The sequence below is a fragment of the Hipposideros armiger genome, unplaced genomic scaffold (assembly GCF_001890085.2).
Source record: "Hipposideros armiger isolate ML-2016 unplaced genomic scaffold, ASM189008v1 scaffold_356, whole genome shotgun sequence".
NCBI classification, from domain to species: domain Eukaryota; kingdom Metazoa; phylum Chordata; class Mammalia; order Chiroptera; family Hipposideridae; genus Hipposideros; species Hipposideros armiger.
This window is the reverse complement of record NW_017731706.1, coordinates 1,545,230-1,564,146: the sequence shown is the minus strand read 5'-3', so window position 1 is coordinate 1,564,146 and position 18,917 is coordinate 1,545,230. Positions and strand designations below refer to the sequence as shown.

Here is an 18,917-nt window from a genome sequence, read left to right as displayed (position 1 = left end):
GGGATTTAGAAACAAGTAGGTTGGATGTGTAACTCTTAAAAATAAAACACCAAGGGGCCACCCGAGTGGCACGTTGGTTAAGAGCTGGCTTGGGACACCAGCTCTGAGCAGCAGGGCCCTGGTTCCGATCCCACATGGGGGCCAGTGATGCTGTGCCCTCTACAGCTAAGATGGTAACCAACAGCTTGACCTGGAGCTGGGCTGCCATGAGTCGCTGGCGACGGCGTAGGCTGCAACCCCTGCTGCAGTGGGCTGCCATAAGCTACCGTGTGTGGCTGGCAGCCAGCGTGAGTGGCTGGCAGCTGGTGTGAGCTGCCAAAAGAGGCCATGAGCAGCCGTCCAGAGGGCCGGCGGACCGATCTGCCTCACCCAGGAAGAGTGCAATGATAATACCAACATGGGCCAGTGAAGCAACGTTCTCCACAACCAGACTGAAGAACAAAACGACAGCAACATGTCTGTTCCCCTTCTCCCGATTCTCCAGTGCTGTTCCCCTCCCCCAATTCCCCAATTAAAAATAAATTTTAAAAAATACTAATAAAACACCAAGAAATAATTTACATTTTCATATCTAAAAGGTTTGAATTTCAATACTGTAAATCATTTAAGAACAGCTAACAACACATATGATGTGCAACACTAAATTATGAATATCAATTGTGCTTGACTAAAAATTTGCAACTAATTGATTCCCTAAGCCAAAATAAATTGCCAAATATTGTAAGATTCAGAAAAAGTGTACTTTATTGTAAGCAATACCACGTGTCTGCTCAGGTGGGATCTCCTTACTTCGTTCCCATCCACTCTCTGAAGGTTTGGGAGACTTTTCCAAAGTATTTCAGAAATTCTATTAGGATCTAAGAAGTAACCCAAAATGAAGTTTGATGAAATAATATTGTGCCACGTGCTCAATAGTTTGAACTTTTTTATTATATTTAGCAATATTCAACCTAAAGCTCTTACGGGCAATTATATAAAACCCATCAAGTCAAGCTGAAACATGTTATATCCCCCATTATTCTCCTCAGTCTAGATTCCAAAAAAATAAGTACTGGCCTTTCCCGACACACTGTGTAGTTTTTAAACACCCTTCTCTTTGCATCAACTCTTTAGTCCACATGTAAAACCTTTCCCTCATATTCCTTTGTTAAAATCCAACCCTGCTGTCTTTCTTAAATTAAATGCTATGTTATTCTCAATCCAGCCAGAACAATTTTTCCTCCTTTTTGATGCAGCTTTTTGGTGACTTTGTATAGAATGCATCTTCTGCATTATATTATATTTATTTTTGGACATCTTGTATACCCTACCCAAATGTTACTGTGTTGAGGGCAAGAATCATAAAGTTGTCATCTTTAAACTCCCTGTAATATGTAGCACAGTGCATTGCACAGCATGAATACTCAGTCCATATTTTTTATTTGAACTAAATTGAGTTGAAATTAATTTAAATAATTTTCTTCCTGAAATTAGGGAACATTATATCAACTAATATTTCTAGAGAAAAAAAAGCCATTTAAGAGGAACTATTTGATACCCATTCGACAATACTTTTTCTACAACCCTATATTCCCTATCATTCTTAATCTGCTGTTTCCCATCTAACCCTTTTTCCTTTCTTCCACTTCCCATTATCACTCTTAACTGTAACTTATCAGCCAAGTAGAATGGGGACTGTCAGGAGCACTAACTCGCAGTAACACTATCACAACCACTTGTCAACAGTTTTCCAAAAGCTCACATAAAGTAATTGAGGCTGCCTTACTATGCCTTCATAGAGACTAAAGATTCTTTTCAAAATACTTTGTTTAAGCCAATGTTTCTACTTTCTGAGGTTCACCAAATATATAAAAGTCCTATCAAATTCATTAGCAGCAACTAAATGTTCAATATTAAAACAACTTATACGAAGAATTATCACTTCATGTTCTTCAGGGTGATAAATTGTTGGCTTTCTAGCATTTTCAAACCTGTAGTTCCCTATATTTCATAGAAAACCTATAGTAATATGCCATGCTCTAACATAATTTCAATATGAATGTAAGACTATCATGCTTTATTTGTTTCTATTTCTACACATTTCATAAGCTGGTTAAGTTCCATTAAGAAAGATAAATATTAATAGTTTTTTCTTATACCTTCTCAGATATTCATAATACTGACAATTCATATTTATAATGTAGAGGAATAAAGGACGAGAAATCTACCCATGGTAAGTTTGCAAAGCAACAAGTAAATAAGCCAATACCTAATTTTCTCAAGATACTAAAAACATATTCTTTAAAAATATAAATAATCACAACAGACATAAAAAATGAATGTTTTTAAAACTTCTGGTCACAAATCATTATATTTATTACCAAATTCTTGCTAATTCATCAGGGTCTGTAATCTAGATATATTAAAAATAGTAATGAAGACAAAAGAAATACATACTCCTAGGTAATTATTTCCTCTTTTCTGTGTGGCAATCAAGCCAAAATTTTACATGTTAAGCTGTTTATAATTAAGGAATAAGTGCCTCATGTACATTGAATTTGAATTTTAAATAGTCAAAGTCAATGACTGAAAGGAAACATTGATACAGTTTATTCTCCTTGGATAGCAACATAACTCTTACAGACAGAATTTGATTTGGTGTTCTACTTATATATCTGGCTCAGGCTTTCTATTTCCTTACTGGTTTGAGAATAGGTCTGTGTTAATCAAACAGACTCACTCACTAGTGAAAACCATGGGATTTAACTGGATGAATCAATTCAATTACTTATATGCATGCATATGTATATACATGTGATTCAGCAAAAATGAAAGGCAAAAAAAATTTTTAATGACTTGTTTTATGTATTGAGGTCATGCTTCTGAATGACAGTAATTACCTTCAAAATAAGGGTTGGTGTCTCACTATCTACAAATTAAAATGCTGTTGTTGTGACTGGGGGGGGGGGAATATGGGTTTGTACACTAGATTGCTCCTTAATTTAAAATTTTGATTTAAAATTTTTTATTTTGACAGCATCCAAAACCATCAATCTTTAACAGCATCTAAAGTTTCAAACATTTTCCATTTAAAATTAGTATCAAAGATAAGAGTTAACATTGTAACATGAATTAAGAACTTTAAAAAAAAAAGAACTTTTGTGGCAACTGATTTTAGAATGGCTATCTTTACCATTTAGTTACGTAAACTGATAAAGATTAGAAAAAGAACAAATGATATAAGCATTTTACCTGATTTCAACTGAGCTTCCATTGTCGATAACTGAGATCTGTGATAAAGATAATACTAAATTTAAATATACAAAATATGCACATAATGTGTTTACATTAAATCATTTTTAAAATATTCAAAGTAGTTTTTTAAATGTCAATTTTGTAACAATAAGGAGTCAAAAAATTATGAAATTATTATATTTGGCATTACAAGAGACATTGTAGAAGAGGAATTGCTACCGATATTATATTTCTAAATGAGAGTAAAGAGGGTTTTGTATACAGTAAATAAAAATTATTTTAACCTTATCTATTACATAATATTTAACCTTTTTATATTTTTTTGAAGCATTTATACTTCAAATGCCAATAGTATACTACTAGTATGGTAGTACTAACATATTGTATACTAATATAGTAGTACATTTTTTTAATTTACAAATTTTAAAAATATATTGAGAATGCGTGCTCAAAATACACTTATTTGGTGTGTGATCAAAAGTATCAGGAAACCAGTGACCTCAAGAATGTAATTTTATTGACAACTTACCTCTTGGAAAAATAGCTATTTTCCTATAGCATAAATATTGATTCTAGATTTTTATTTCAGGTCTGAATTTTAGTTAACTCAGTTTCTTTTATACAGAGATTAGCTGGTTTTATCCTTACCCACCTGTGGCAAAGATTTCTAGATGTTCACCAGACTAATGTTCTTTTCTTCTTAGTCACATCACTAGTCCACATTTCTAAGTACCTCCTGCACTTAAATGTGGTAAATGAAATGAGAGAGATAATGACGCCCACCACTTCCATCCTGGTCAATGAAAATGACTCATGTTTGGTCTTCCGTGTACTTTCCTGGTAGAAAGATGTCTATGCTCAGCATGGTCCAGGAAGCCGAATGTAAGATGGCAAAGCCTCCATATACCAGGATACACAAATGACCTTGTAGAGCAGGATCCCTAACACAAACAATGACCCTGAACTTCCTGGGACCATACACATGAGAAAATAATTTTCTGTTGTGTGTGAGCCATTATACATTTTGGACCTATATGTCACAAGAGTTAGCCAATATAGTAACAAATAGACCACCACATTATTCATATGACTTATGTAAATAACTAGAACAGACCTAAATGATGATGCAACCTAACATTCACATAGTGCTTCATAATACACAAAAGCAGTTCATAAACATTGTCTCATTTTACCAGTATTTTTAACAGTATTTTTATAAAACATTGTCATCCTCTGTTAAGGGTTTTATAGAAAATAATGTTTAGTTCCTCAGAAACAGAAATAGGTCTTAGCCTTCCCTCTCTTTTATAAAAGAGTATTTACTCCAGTAAACCACTTTAAAAATAGGTACAAAAACATATGCTGCCTATAAGAGACCCAGTTCAAATAAAAAGACACACAGATACTGAAAATAAAGGGATGGAAAAAGATATTTCATGCAAATGGAAACAAAAGAAAAGCTGTAATAGCAATATTTATGTCATACAAAATAGACTTAAAAATAAAGACTATTGAAAAACACAAAGAAAGATACTATATAATCATAAAGGGATCAATCCAACAGGAGGATATATCCAGTGCAAACATTTATGCACCCAATGTAGGAAGACCTAAATATATAAAACAAATACTGACGGACATAAAAGGAGAGATCTACAGTAATACTGTCATAATAGGGGACTTAACACCCTACTGACATCAAGAGGTAAATTTTCCAGACAGCAAATCAATAAGGAAACAGTGGCTGAATATAACACATTAGACCAGATTAATTTAATTAATATTTTTAGAACACTTCATGCCTAAGCAGCAGAATATACATTCTTTTCAAGTGCACATGGAACATTTTCCAGGAAAGAACATATGTTGGGCCACAAAACAAGTCTCAATAAACTTAAGATTGAAATATATCAAGCATCTACTCCAAACACAATGGTATGAAACTAGAAATCAATTACAAGGAAAAAAGTGACAAACACACAAACACATGGAGGCTAAATAACATGGTACTAAATAATGAATGGGTCAACAATGAGATCAAGAAAGAAATCAAAAGCTACCTTCAGAAAAATAAAAACACAACAACCCCAAATCTATTGGACACAGTGAAAGCAGTTCTAAGAGGTAAATTCATAGCATTAAAGGCCTACCTCAAGAAACAGGAAAAATCTTAAAGAATGTAACCTTACACTTAAAGGAACTAAAAAAGAACAGCAATCAAAGTCCAAAGTGAGCAGAAGAAGGAAATAATAAAGATCAGAGCAGAAATAAATGAAACAAAGTCTTAAAAAACAATACAAAAGATCAATGAAACCAAGAGCTGGTTCTTTGAAAAGATAAACAGAATTGATAAACCTTTAACCAAACTAATCAAGAAAAAAAGAGAGAGGACCCAAATAAATAAAATCAGCAATGAAAGAGAAATGACAACAGACACCACAGAAATACAAAGGATTATAAGAAAATACTATGAACAATTATATGCCAACATATTGGACAACCAGCAAGAAATGGATAAATGCCTAGAAACATGCAATCTTCCAAGGCTTAATCAAGAAGAAAGAGAAAATATGAATAAAACTACTAATGAAATTGAATCAGTAATAAAAAGTTCCTTACAAACAGAAGTGCTAGACCAGATAACTTCATAGGTGAATTTTACCAAAGATTCACAGAAGATTTAATACCTATCCTTCTCAAACTATTCCAAAAATTTCAACAGGGAAGGCTCCCAAGCTCATTTTACAAAGCCAGCATCATCCTGATTCCAAAATCAGATAGACATTACAAAAAAAAAAAGAAAACTACATGCAATACCCCTGATGAACATAAATGCAAACATTTTCAACAAAATCTTAGCAAACCAAATTCAGCAATACAATAAAAAGACCATACTTTATGACCAAGTGAGATTTATTTCTAGGATATAAGGTTGGTTTAATATCTGCAAAACAATTAAGGTGACACATCACATAAAAATAAATAAAAATCATATGATCATATCAACAGATGTAGAAAAAGCACTTGACAAAAGCATGGATTTATGATAACTCTCAGCAAAGTGGGAATAGAGGAACATACTTCAACATAATAAAGGCCATATATGACAAACCAACAGCTAATATCATATATAATGGTGAAAAGTGAAAAATGCTTTCCTTAAGATCAGAACAAGACAAGGATGTCCACTTTCACCACTTTTATTCAGCATAGTACTGAATATGTACTAGCCACAGTACTCAGGTAAGAAAAAATAAATAAAAGGCATCCAAATTGAAAAAATAAATAAAAGGCATCCAAATTGAAAAGGAACAAGTAATACAGTCATTATTTGCAGATGACATGATACTATATAGAGAGAACCCTAAAGACTCCACCAAAAAACTATACGAACTAATAAATGAATTCAATAAAGTAGCAGAATATCAAATTAATACTCAGAAATCAGTTGCATTTTAATACACACAAAAAAAACTGTCAGAAAGAAATTTAGAAAACATTTCCATTTATAATTGCATCAAAAAAATACCTAGAAATAAATTTAACCAAGGAGGTGAAAAACCTATACTTGGAAAACTATACACACTGAAAAATGAAGTTGAAGAAGATAGAAATAAATGGAAGCACATACTTTGCTCATGGATAGGAAGAACTGTTAAATTGTCCATACTTCAAAATGATCCCTATCAAATGCAATCCCTATCAAAATGCTAATGTCATTTTTCACAGAGCTAAAACAAATAATCCTAAAATTGATATGGAACCACAAAAGACCCCGAATAGCCAAAGCAATCTTGAGAAAGAAGAAAAAAGTTGGAGACACCACGCTACTTGATATCAAAGTACACTACAAGGTTATAATAATCAAAACAGCATGATACTAGCATAAATGCAAACAACAGAACAGGATAAAGAACCCAGAAAGAAACCCACACCTATATGGTCAATTAACCTATGAAAAAGGAGGCAAGAATATACTGTGATTAAAGACAGTCCCTACACTAGTGGTTTGGGGAAACTGGGCAGAATCTGGACCACTGTCTTACACCATATACAAGAATAAACTGAAAATGGATTAAAGACTTAAATGTAAGTCCCAAAACCATACAATTCTTGGTAGAAAATATAAGCAGTATTCTTTGACATGACTCATAGTAATTTTTTTTTCACTATATCTCCTTGGGCAAGGGAAACAAAAGAAAAAATTAACAAATGGGACTACATCAAATTAAACAGTTTTTGTACAGCAAAGGAAACCATCAACAAAACAGCCTATTGAATGGGAGCAGATATTCACCAGTGATACACCTGATAAGGGGTTAATACCTAAAATATACAAGAAACTCATACAACTTAACACCCAAAAAGCAATACAGTTCGATTAAAAAATAGAATGAGGACATGAGCAGACATTTCCCCAAAGAAGACATACAGATGGCCAACAGACATATAAAAAGATGCTCAACACCACTAATCATGAGGGAAATGCAAATTACAACTACAATGAGATACCACCTCACACCTGTCAGAATGGCTATCATCAATAAATCAAAAAACAACGAGTGCTGGCAAGGAGTGAAGAAAAGGGAACCCTTGTGCATTGTTGGTAGGATTGTAAGTTGGTGCAGTCACTATGGAAAAAAGTATGGAGGTTCCTCAAAAAAATTAAAAATAGAACCATTACATGTCCCAAAAATTTCACTTCTAGGTATTTATCTGAAGACATCTAAAACACTAACTCAGAAAAGACATGCACCCCTGTGTTCACTGCAGCACTATTTACAATAGGCAAGATATGGAAGGAATCTAAGTGTCCATTGATAGATGAATGAATAAACATGTGGTTCATATATACACATACAATGGAATATTACTCAGCCATAAAAAGATGATTTCTTGCCATTTGGGACAACATGGATGGACCTAGAGGGTATTATGCTAAGCATAATAACTAAGACAGAAAAAGACAAATACCATATAATTTCACTTATATGTGGAATCTTAAAAACAAAATAAACAAACAAACCAAAAATAAACTCATAGATACAGAGAACATTTTGATGGTTGCCAGATGGGAGTGGGGGTGGAAGGGATTAAGAAGCACAAAATTCCCGGTTATAAAAAGTCACAGGGATGTAAACTGCTGCATAGGGAATATAGTTAATAATATTGTAATGACTATGTAAAGTGTCAGATGTGTACTAGACTTATTGGGGTGATCACTTTGTCAATTATATAAATGTCTAATCATTATGTTGCACATGTGAAGCTAATAGAATATTGTATGTCAACTGTAATTAAAATTTTTTTATTTTTTTTTAAATAAAATAAAAGGGAGGAGCACTATATGCAAAGAAATGAAAAATAATAAAAAATGAAACAGGTACAAAAACAAAAAATAACTACTTTTTTTCTTGTTATATTTTTCCACCTTTATATTGACATATTAACATTGTGTAAGTTTAAGGTATAAATTGGATACACATATATATTCTGAAATGTTTACCAAATAAGGTTACTTAACACATAACTGCCTCACATAATATCTATTTTGTTTTTCTATGGTGAGAAAATTAAAGCTCTAGTCTCACAGTAACTTTTGAATATACACTACAGTATTGTTAACTGCAGTGGTCATGCGGTACCTTAACTCTCCGGAATTTAATCATCTTATAACAGAAAGTTTGTACCCTTTGAGAAGCATCTCCCCATTTTCCACAAACTTCAGCCCCTGCCAACCACCATTCTACTCTCTTTCTATCATTTCAATATTTTTAAACTCCACAAGTGAGATCATACAACATCTGTCTTTCTCTGTTGACTTATTTTAATTAGAAATGAGGGATGATCCTCAAGGCCCATCCGTGTTGTTGCACGGCAAGATTTCCTACATTTTAATAGCTGAATAATATTCCAGATGTGTACCACATCACATCTTTATCCATTCATTCACTGATGGACACTTAAGTTTTTTTCATGTCTTGGCTATTGTGCATAATGGTGCAATGAACATAAAAGTACAGATATCTCTGAGATCTATTTTCAGTTCATTTGCATATACCCAGATGTGTGAATGCTGGAATATATGGTAATTCTTTCCCAATTTTTTGTGGAACCTCAATAGTGTTTTCCACGGTGCCTGCACCAATTTACATTCTCACTGAAAGTGCACTTGGGCTCCCTTTCCACCACACCTTCATCATCATTTGTTATCTCTTGTCTTTTTTATAATAGCCATTCTAACAGGTCTGAGGTGACAACCTCATTGTGGAATTTTTTAATGGAATTACAATTGCCATACAAAGTTATAATTACTTTCAGGTATACAACATAATGATTTGACATTTGTATACACTGAAATAATAATCACCACAATAAGTCCAATCACCATCCATTACCATACAAAGTTACAATTTTTTTCTTGCAACAACATGAACAGACCTTCAGAGTATTATGCTAAGTGAAATAAGTCAAAGACAAATACTGTATGATCTCAGGTATATGTGAAATCTAAAAAAATTAAACTCATAGATACAGAAAACAGATTGGTGGTTGCCAGAGGTGGGGGTTAAGGGTGGGCAAGATGGGTGAAGGAAGCCAAAGGTACAAAACTCCAGCTATAGAGTACATAAGTCCAGGGGAAGTAATGTATAGCATGGTCATTATACTTAATACTGTATTGTGTATTTTAAAGTTTCTAGAAAAGTAAAATCTTCCAAGCTCTCATCGTAAGAAAAACAATTCTATAATTAGGTATGATGACAAATGTTAATTAGACATATTGCATTAAAAATTTTGCAAAATATACAAATGTCAAACCATTACGCTGTTGTACACCTAAAACTAATATATGTCAACTCTATCTCAATATAAATAAATCAAAAATAAATAAAATAAACAAACAAACAAACACTATTTTACATCTGAAAAGTCTGTATTGGCACAACTATCTTGGAAAATAAAATTCAAAATTTGGATGCCTAAAAAAAAAAATCAGTAACAAAATCTATGCATATTTAATTTATAGATTTGTATTCAAAATAATAATGAATATAACCAGAAGATAACAGGCAATAATCTAAGCAAAAAAAAAATCATAGAGAATTTAAAAAAATAATATATAACAAATAAATAATAATATAAAAGAGTAAGCTCTTACAGCATATATTACTCTTTATTTTGGTGATTGCTTACCTGTGGATATTCTTGGATTTTACCATTTGTATCTTGTCCACTTGAATCTGCAACTTGTGCTTTACTTGTTTCTTTCTCCAATGGTATATATTCCAAATCTTCACCTTTAATGTCTAGCTTACTAATACTCCTTTCCACTGTGGTGTGGATCATCTCCCCTCTTTCAAGTAGCTCTCCTTGTTTTAGGAATTGCGTTAGTTGAAGCTTAGCTGTTTCAGCTTCCTGTGTTTTAAAAAGTAACCATTATGAAGCATTATTTCTGTGACATTTCCCTGCCAGTATTACAACTTTCAGGAATCTGCAAATATTCATTCCCACATTACCTCTCAACTTCATTTTTACTGAGTTAGAGGAACCTTAGTTTAACAGATCCTCAAAATTAAAAATTATGAAGGAATATCTTCCACTATGAGGGCTATTTTTATACCCAAGAGCTGTTATTTTTTTAAACAATGTAATTATTATATAGGCACAATAGAAGGTATACATTATACAAAGTGCTGGATTGTAACCAGAATAATTGACATCTATAATAACAAATACTAAAAGAAAATGTGCAAAATAATTTACTCCGTCAAGAGTAAAATTTCCTTTAAAATATTATTTTCTATGGAAGAATATATAGATCAACAGAATAAAGTTCATGAATAATTTCACCACAAACAGAAGACTCACTGTTAACAATTTGATGTATATCCTTTATAAATATTTCTAAATATAACTAATGTACATATGTATATGTATTTTTATTTTTATCTATTGGATCATACTATACATACACAGTATGACTTTTCATTCTGTTATGTCATAGATATGTGTCCATGACAATAAATAAACATCTAAATGAGAACAGCTAACAGAAGTGCATTTAATAACATACCTTAATTTATTTAGCAAATTTATTATCAATGGACATATTGGTAAGTGAAAATATGTTTTTTGACTTTTTTTAAAATTAAAGTTTATTGGGTGACAATGGTTAGTAAAGTTACATAGGTTTCAAGTGTACAATTCTTTAATACATCATCTGTATATCACATTGTGTGTTCACCACCCACAGTATAAAAAAATTATATTATACATGGTTGAACAAAATCTCTGTACAGTATTTCTTCTTTACACTAATTTTTTACACCTGAAACTGTTCAATAAAAGTATATGTCTTTCCTAGACTTTGCTATGTGTTTTCTTCCAGAGAAGTATCAAGCTGTACTGATAATAAAAGTATGTGAAAGATTGCCCATTTCAGCATGTAGTCACAAATATTAGGCTTTTACCTCAAAATTTAACAAACGAATAGGTTAAAAAAAACTATCTCAATGTTATTTTAAACTAGATTTATTTGAAAAAAGTGAGGTTGAATATATTGATATGCATTTATCGAGCATGTGTGTTTCTACAGTATGGCTTTCCTCTTAGTGTCCTTTGACTATTTGAAAGGAGGGCTATCCATATTATCTTGAAATTTTAAAAATATCTTCATATAAAACATTTTGTAAAAATTTATCATTTATCTTTACATCTCATGATTTTTCAGCATAAAAGTTTTAAATTTATATATTTAAATATACAAATATATTAACATATTCATTTCGGTATAATGTTTAGAAAGCCTTGCTCTAGTCAAGACAATATCATTGTTACCAACAATTTCTTCTAATACCTTCACAGTTCATTTATTACTTTTGGAATTCAAATCAATCTGCAATGTTTATTACATGAACTAGAGACCTATTTTTTCATAGTAGTTTCCTTTTTCTGGTTATTTTATACTTCTATGGAAAAAACTTTAATAACTAGAACTGTAAAATAGAAGCACGGTGGCATGAGGAGTCCCCTTGATCGCTCCCCCTGAAACTACAAGTTGAACAGCTATGATTCAACAAAGGATTCCATGCCCAGCACACAAACATATCTGAGAGACATGTGCATTGAAACGCCTGAAGGTGGGTGAATAGGGGCAAACTGGGGAGGGGAGAAGGAAGAAGAGCACAGACCGACGCCACAGACACAGCCTGGAACTAACTGGGGGACTCAGGAGAGGGGAGGAGTCAAGCTAAAAGGGCTCACTAATAGATAGATAGGACAGCATTTTGATGGTTGCCAGATGGCAGTGGGATGGGAGGATGGGTGAAAGGGGGAAGGGATTAAGAATTATAAATACCCAGATATAAAAACAGTCACAGGGATGTAAATTGCAGTATAGGAAATATAGTTAATAATATTGTAATAACTATGTAAAATGTCAGATGCATAGTTGACCTATTGGGGGATCACTTCGTAAATTATATAACTGTCTAATCACTATGCTGTACACCTGAAATTAATATAATATTGTATGTCAACTATAATTAAATTTTCTAATTATTTTAAAAGTAATAAAGTACAAGGGAAGAGCACTACATGCAAAGAGATGAAAAATAATAAAAAATGAAACAGGTACAAAACCAAAAAATAACTACTTTTTTTTGTTATATTTTTCTACCTTTATATTGACATATTAACATTGGGTAAGTTTAAGGTATACAATGTGATCATTGGATACATGTATATATTATGAAATTTTTACCACAATAAGGTTAACACATAACTGCCTCACATAATTACTATTTTGTTTTCCTATGGTGAGAAAATTAAAGCTCTAGTCTCACAGTTAACTTTTGAATATACACTACAGTATTGTTAACTGCAGTGGCCATGCGGTACCTTAGATCTCCGGAACTTAATCATCTTAGAACTGAAAGTTTGTACCCTTTGAGAAGCACCTCCCCATTTTCTCCAACCTTCAGCCCCTGCCAATCACCATTCTACTCTCTTTCTATGATTTCAATATTTATAAACTCCACACATGAGATCATACAACATCTGTCTTTCTCTGTTGACTTATTTTAATTAGAAATAAGGGAAGGCCCTGAAGGCCAATCCATGTTGTTGCACTGCAGGACTTCCTACATTTTAATAGCTGACTAATATTTCATTGTGTTTGCATGGGCGTGTGTGTGTACCACATCACATCTTTATCCATTCATCCACTGATGGACACTTAAATTGTTTTCATGTCTTGGCTTTTGTGTATAATGCTGCAATGAACATAAAAGTACAGATATCTCTTTTCAGTTCATTTGCATACACCCAGATGTGTGAATCCTGGATATATGGGAATTCTGTTCTGATTTTTTGTGGAACCTCCAAGTGTTTTCCATGGTGGCTGCACCAATTTACATTCTCACTGAAAGTGCACTTGGGCTCCCTTTCCACCACACCTTCATCATCATTTGCTATCTCTTATCCTTTTGATAACAGCCATTCTAACAGGTCTGAGGTGACAACCTCATTTTTTTCATTGAACTACAATTGACATAAAAAGTTATATTAGCTTCAGGTATATAACATAATGATTCCACATTTGTATACATTAAAATAATAATCATCACAATAAGTCCAATCACCATACAAAATTACAATTTTTTTTCTGCAACAACATGAATGGACCTTCAGGTATTATGCTAAATGAAATAAGTCAGATAGAGAAAGACAAATGCTGTATGATCTCAGGTATATGTGGAATCTAAAAAAAATTAAATCATAGACACAGGAAAACAGATTGGTGGTTGCCAGAAATGGGGTTAGGGGTGGGCAAAAAGGGTGAAGTGAGCAAAAGGTACAAAATTGAGTTACAAGGCAAATAAGTCCATGGAAAGTAATGTACAGTATGGTCATTATAGTTAATAATACTGTACTGTGTATTTGAAAGTTTCTAGGAAAGTAAAATCTTCCAAGTTCTCATCGTAAGAAAAACAATTCTATAACTAGGTATGGTGACAGATGTTAAGTAGACATATTGTGTTGAAAATTTTGCAAAATATACAAATGTCAAACTATTATGTTGTACACCTGAAACTAATATAATGAATGTCAAATCTATCTCAATGTAAATAAATCTAAAATAAATAAATAAATAAACATTATTTTATATCTGACAAGTCTGTATTGGCACAACTATCCTGAAAATAAAATTCAGAATTTGGATGCCTAAAAACAATTAGTAACAAAATCAATGCATATTTAATTTATAGATTTGTATTCAAAATAATAACAAATATACCCAGAAGATAAAAGGCAGTAATCCAAGGAAACAGAGGCATAGGGAAATTTTTTAAATAATATATACAAATAAATAATAATATAAAAGACTAAGCTCTTATAGCATATATTACTCTTTATTTTGGTGATTCCTTACCTGTGGATATTCTTGGATTTTACCATTTGTATCTTGTCCACTTGAATCTGCAACTTGTGCTTTACTTGTTTCTTTCTCCAATGATATATATTTCAAATCTCCACCTTCAACTTCCATTTTACTAATACTCTTTTCCACTGTGGTGTGGATCATCTCCCCTCTTTCAAGTAGCTCTCCTTGTTTTAGGAATTGCGTTAGTTGAAGCTTAGCTGTTTCAGCTTCCTGTGTTTTAAAAAGTAACCATTATGAAGCATTATTTCTGTGACATTTCCCTGCAAGTATTACAACTTTCAGGAATCTGCAAATATTCATTCCCACATTACCTCTCAACTTCATTTTTACTGAGTTGGAGGAACCTTAGTTAAACCACTGATATAATTCATAGTTTAATAGATCCTCAAATTAAAAACTATGAAGGAATCTCTTCCACTGTGATGGCTATTTTTATACCCAAGAAGTTCTCCTGCTGTTATTTTTTTTAAAGGATGTAATTATTATACAGGCACAATAGAAGGTATACATTACACAAAGTGCTGGGTTGTAACCAGAATAATTGGCATCTATAATAACAAATAATAAAAGAAAATGTGCAAAATAAATAATTTACTTCTTTGAGAATAAAATTTTCTTTAATAAAATATTATTTTCTATGAAACAATATATAGATCAACATAATAAAGTTCATGAATAATCTCACCACAAACAGAAGACTCACTGTTAACATTTTGATGTATATCCTTTTTAAATATTTCTAAATGAAACTAATGTACATATGTGTATTTTTATTTTTATCTATTGGATCATACTATATATACACAGTATGACTTTTCATTCTGTTATGTCACAGATATGTGTCCATCACAATAAATAAACATCTAAATGAGAACAGCTAACAGAAGTACATTTAATAATATACCTTAATTTATTTAGCAAATTTCTTATCAATGGACATATTGGTAAGTGAAAATATGTTTTTTGACTTTTTTAAAATTCAAGTTTATTGGGTGACAATGGTTAGTAAAGTTACATAGGTTTCAAGTGTACAATTCTGTAATACATCATCTATATATCACATTGTGTGTTCGCCAACCAGAGTCAGTATAAAAAAATTTTATATTATACATAGCTGAACAAAATCTCTGTATACTATTTCTTCTTTACACTAATTTTTTACACCTGAAACTGTTCAATGAAAGTATATGTCTTTCCTAGACTTTGCTATATGTTTTCTTTCAGAAAAGTATCAATCTGAAAATAAAATATCATAATAAAAGTATGTGAAATACTTTTAATAAAATTAATAAAAATTTAAAAGTATGTGAAAGACTGCCCATTTCAGCATGTAGTCACAAATATTAGGCATTTCTGCTCCTCAAATTTTACCAAACTAATAGGTTAAAAAAAAACTATCTCAATGTTATTTTACATTGGATTTATTTGAAAAAAGTGAAGTTGAAGATATTGGGATGCATTTATTGGGCAAGTTTGTTTCTAAAGTATGGCATCCCTGTTTGTGTCCTTTGACTATTTGAAAGGAGGGCTATCCATATTTTTTTGAAATTTTAAAAATACCTTCATATTAAATATTTTGTAAAAATTTTTCATTATCTTTACATCTCATGATTTTTTAGTATAAACATTTTAAGTTTATATATTTAAATATACAAATATATTAACATATTCCTTTTGGTATAACACTTAGCAAGCCTTGCTCTAGGCAAGACAATATCATTGTTACTAAGTATTTCTTCTAATATCTTCATAGTTCATTTCTTACTTTTGAATCTCAAATCAATCTGCAATGCTTATTACATGAACTAGAAAACTAACTATATTTTCATAGTAGTTTACTTTTTTTACTATTTTATACTTCTATGAAAAACTTTAATAACTAGACCTGTAAAACAGAAGCACGGTGGCATGAGGGGTCCCCTTGATCTCTCCCCTTAAAGCTACACAAGTTGAATGGCTATGATTCAACATAGGATTCTCTGTGCACCCTGAGAGATGTGTGCATCGAAACACCTGAAGGTGGGTGAATTGGGGAAAACCGTGGAGGGGGAAAGGAAGAAGAGCAGAGACGGATGCCACAGACACTGCCTAGAAGTAACTGTGGGACTCAGGAGAGGGGAGGAATCAAGCTTCAGGAGCGCACTGTATAGCCCCAAGAACTCCTGCCTGAGTAATCAGCATATATTACGACTGAACCCAGTCATTGGGGCAGAGACCAAATACAGAAGTTCTACCAGCCACCATTGCCAGCCGGAAAACAAAGCCACGAATAGAGGCCACCTTGCTCCACCCACCCAGAGTTCACCTCACCATATATCCCAGAGCTAGCAGTGGGTCCCAGAAAAAACCACAGCAGTCATTATCAAATTCAAGAGGAAAATATCTACAGCAATGAAAACTGGAGAGACAGCTCTAAGCAACATATGCACACTGCAGCTAATCCCAGTGACAAGGATGGAGGTACACAGAAGAGGCAACTGAGGTCTCAAAGTGGCTATTACTAGGAGGAGAACAAAGCCACAAACACACCAGCAGTCTGTACCAGCCCAACATCTCTTGGAAGCTGATCCCAGTGGGGTCACTTGGTACACCGGAGACAGTACAATACTGTGTCTGGCTGCTCAGGCAACACAAGGTTGCAGGGGTTGGGAACCCCATAACCCACCACATGTTCCCGTGATATTATTGGGTTGTCGGAAAAGTCATGACGCATGTTTGTGACAGATGGCACTAGTTCATTTTTGGAAGTACTCAAGTCATGCACAACTAAGTTATTGCTATGTCATTTGACAGCTGACAGTTCTAGCTTCATTCTAAAAAAAATTGAGCAATTTGGTTGAGTTTTGGAGATTTTACAAGTTGAAGATGGAAGACCAATGGGAGTTTTTGGCATATTTTACTGTTTTACTTCCATAAAAGGAAAAATGCGTGTCAAGCTTGTGAAAAGTTGCATAAAGTTTATGGTGACAATGCTTTACAAGAACATCTGTGCCAATGATGGTTCACAGAATTCCGTGCTGGTGATTTTCATCTCAACGATGCTCCTCGGTCAGGGCGGCACACCAAGGTTGATGATGAAAAAATAAAGGCATTGATGGAGTCCAACCCACGTTACATGATACAAGAGATTGCAGAAACATTGAACATACATCATTCAGGCGTTCACAACCACCTGAAGAAGCTGGGATACGTAAGCAAGCTCAATATTTGGTTTCCGCATGAACTCAAAGACGTTCATTTGATGGCGCATATAAACATCTGAAATATGCTCATTAAACGTGAGGAAAACGATCCTTTTTTGAAGCGACTGATAGATGAGAAGTGGATTGTTTACAACAATGTGGTCGCAAATGGTCTTGGTCCCAATGTGATGATTCGCCTCAAATGACATTGAAAGCAGATATTCATCAGAGGAAGGTTATGCTCACAGTGTGGTGGGATTTTAAAGGTGTCATGTTTTTCAAGCTCCTACCAAGAAGCCAATCAATCAATTGGAATGTGTACTGTCAGCAATTAGATAGTTTGAACGAATCCATCATCCAGAAACATCCAGAGTTTGTTAATTGTAAAGGAGTTGTGTTCCATCGTGACAACACGAGACCACATATAAGCTTGATCACCCATCAAAAATTACTGGAGCTACCTCGAGACAAACGAAAATGAAAAACCACTACCCAAAATCTATGGGATGCAGTGAAAGCTGTCCTAAGAGGAAAATGCATAGCAATGCAGGCCTATCTAAAGAAACAAGAACAATCTCAAATCAACAGACTATCTTTACACCTAAGGGAACTAGAGAAAGAACAGCAAAACAAGCCCAAAGGGAGTACAAGGAAGGAAATAATAAAGACCAGAGGAGAAATAAATGAAATAGAGACCAAAAATACAATACAAAAGATCAATGAAACCAAGAGCTGGTTTTTTGAAAAGATAAACAAAATCGATAAACCCTTACTAGACTCACCAAGAAAAAGAGAGAGATGATCCAAATTAATAAAATCAGAAAAGAAAGAGGAGAAGTGACAATAGATGCCACAGAAATACAGGAAATTGTAAGAAAATACTATGAGCAACTATATGCCAACAAATTCTACAATCTGGAAGAAATGGATAAATTTCTAGAAGCATACAATCTACCAAGTCTGAACCAAGAAAAAACAGATTACTATCAAAGAAATTGAGTCAGTAATCAACCAGCTTCCAACAAACAAAAGTCCTGGACCACATGGCTTCACAG

The 18,917-nt window shown here is 33.0% G+C and overlaps 1 protein-coding gene across 1 annotated transcript in view; it reads right to left on the bottom strand.

Moving 5' to 3' along the window:
- Nucleotides 1–765: 765 nt before the first annotated feature.
- The window catches only part of LOC109392910 (coiled-coil domain-containing protein 7), a 98,630-nt gene continuing 80,478 nt past the window's right edge, over nt 766–18,917 (bottom strand). Inside the window, exons 16-19 of the mRNA XM_019661620.1 lie at nt 14,669–14,890; nt 10,429–10,650; nt 3,232–3,269; nt 766–857 (exon numbers count right to left, since the gene is read on the bottom strand). Coding sequence (XP_019517165.1) covers nt 851–857; nt 3,232–3,269; nt 10,429–10,650; nt 14,669–14,890 — 489 coding nt within the window. The 3' untranslated portion in view covers nt 766–850. The remainder of the gene's footprint in view (nt 858–3,231; nt 3,270–10,428; nt 10,651–14,668; nt 14,891–18,917) is intronic.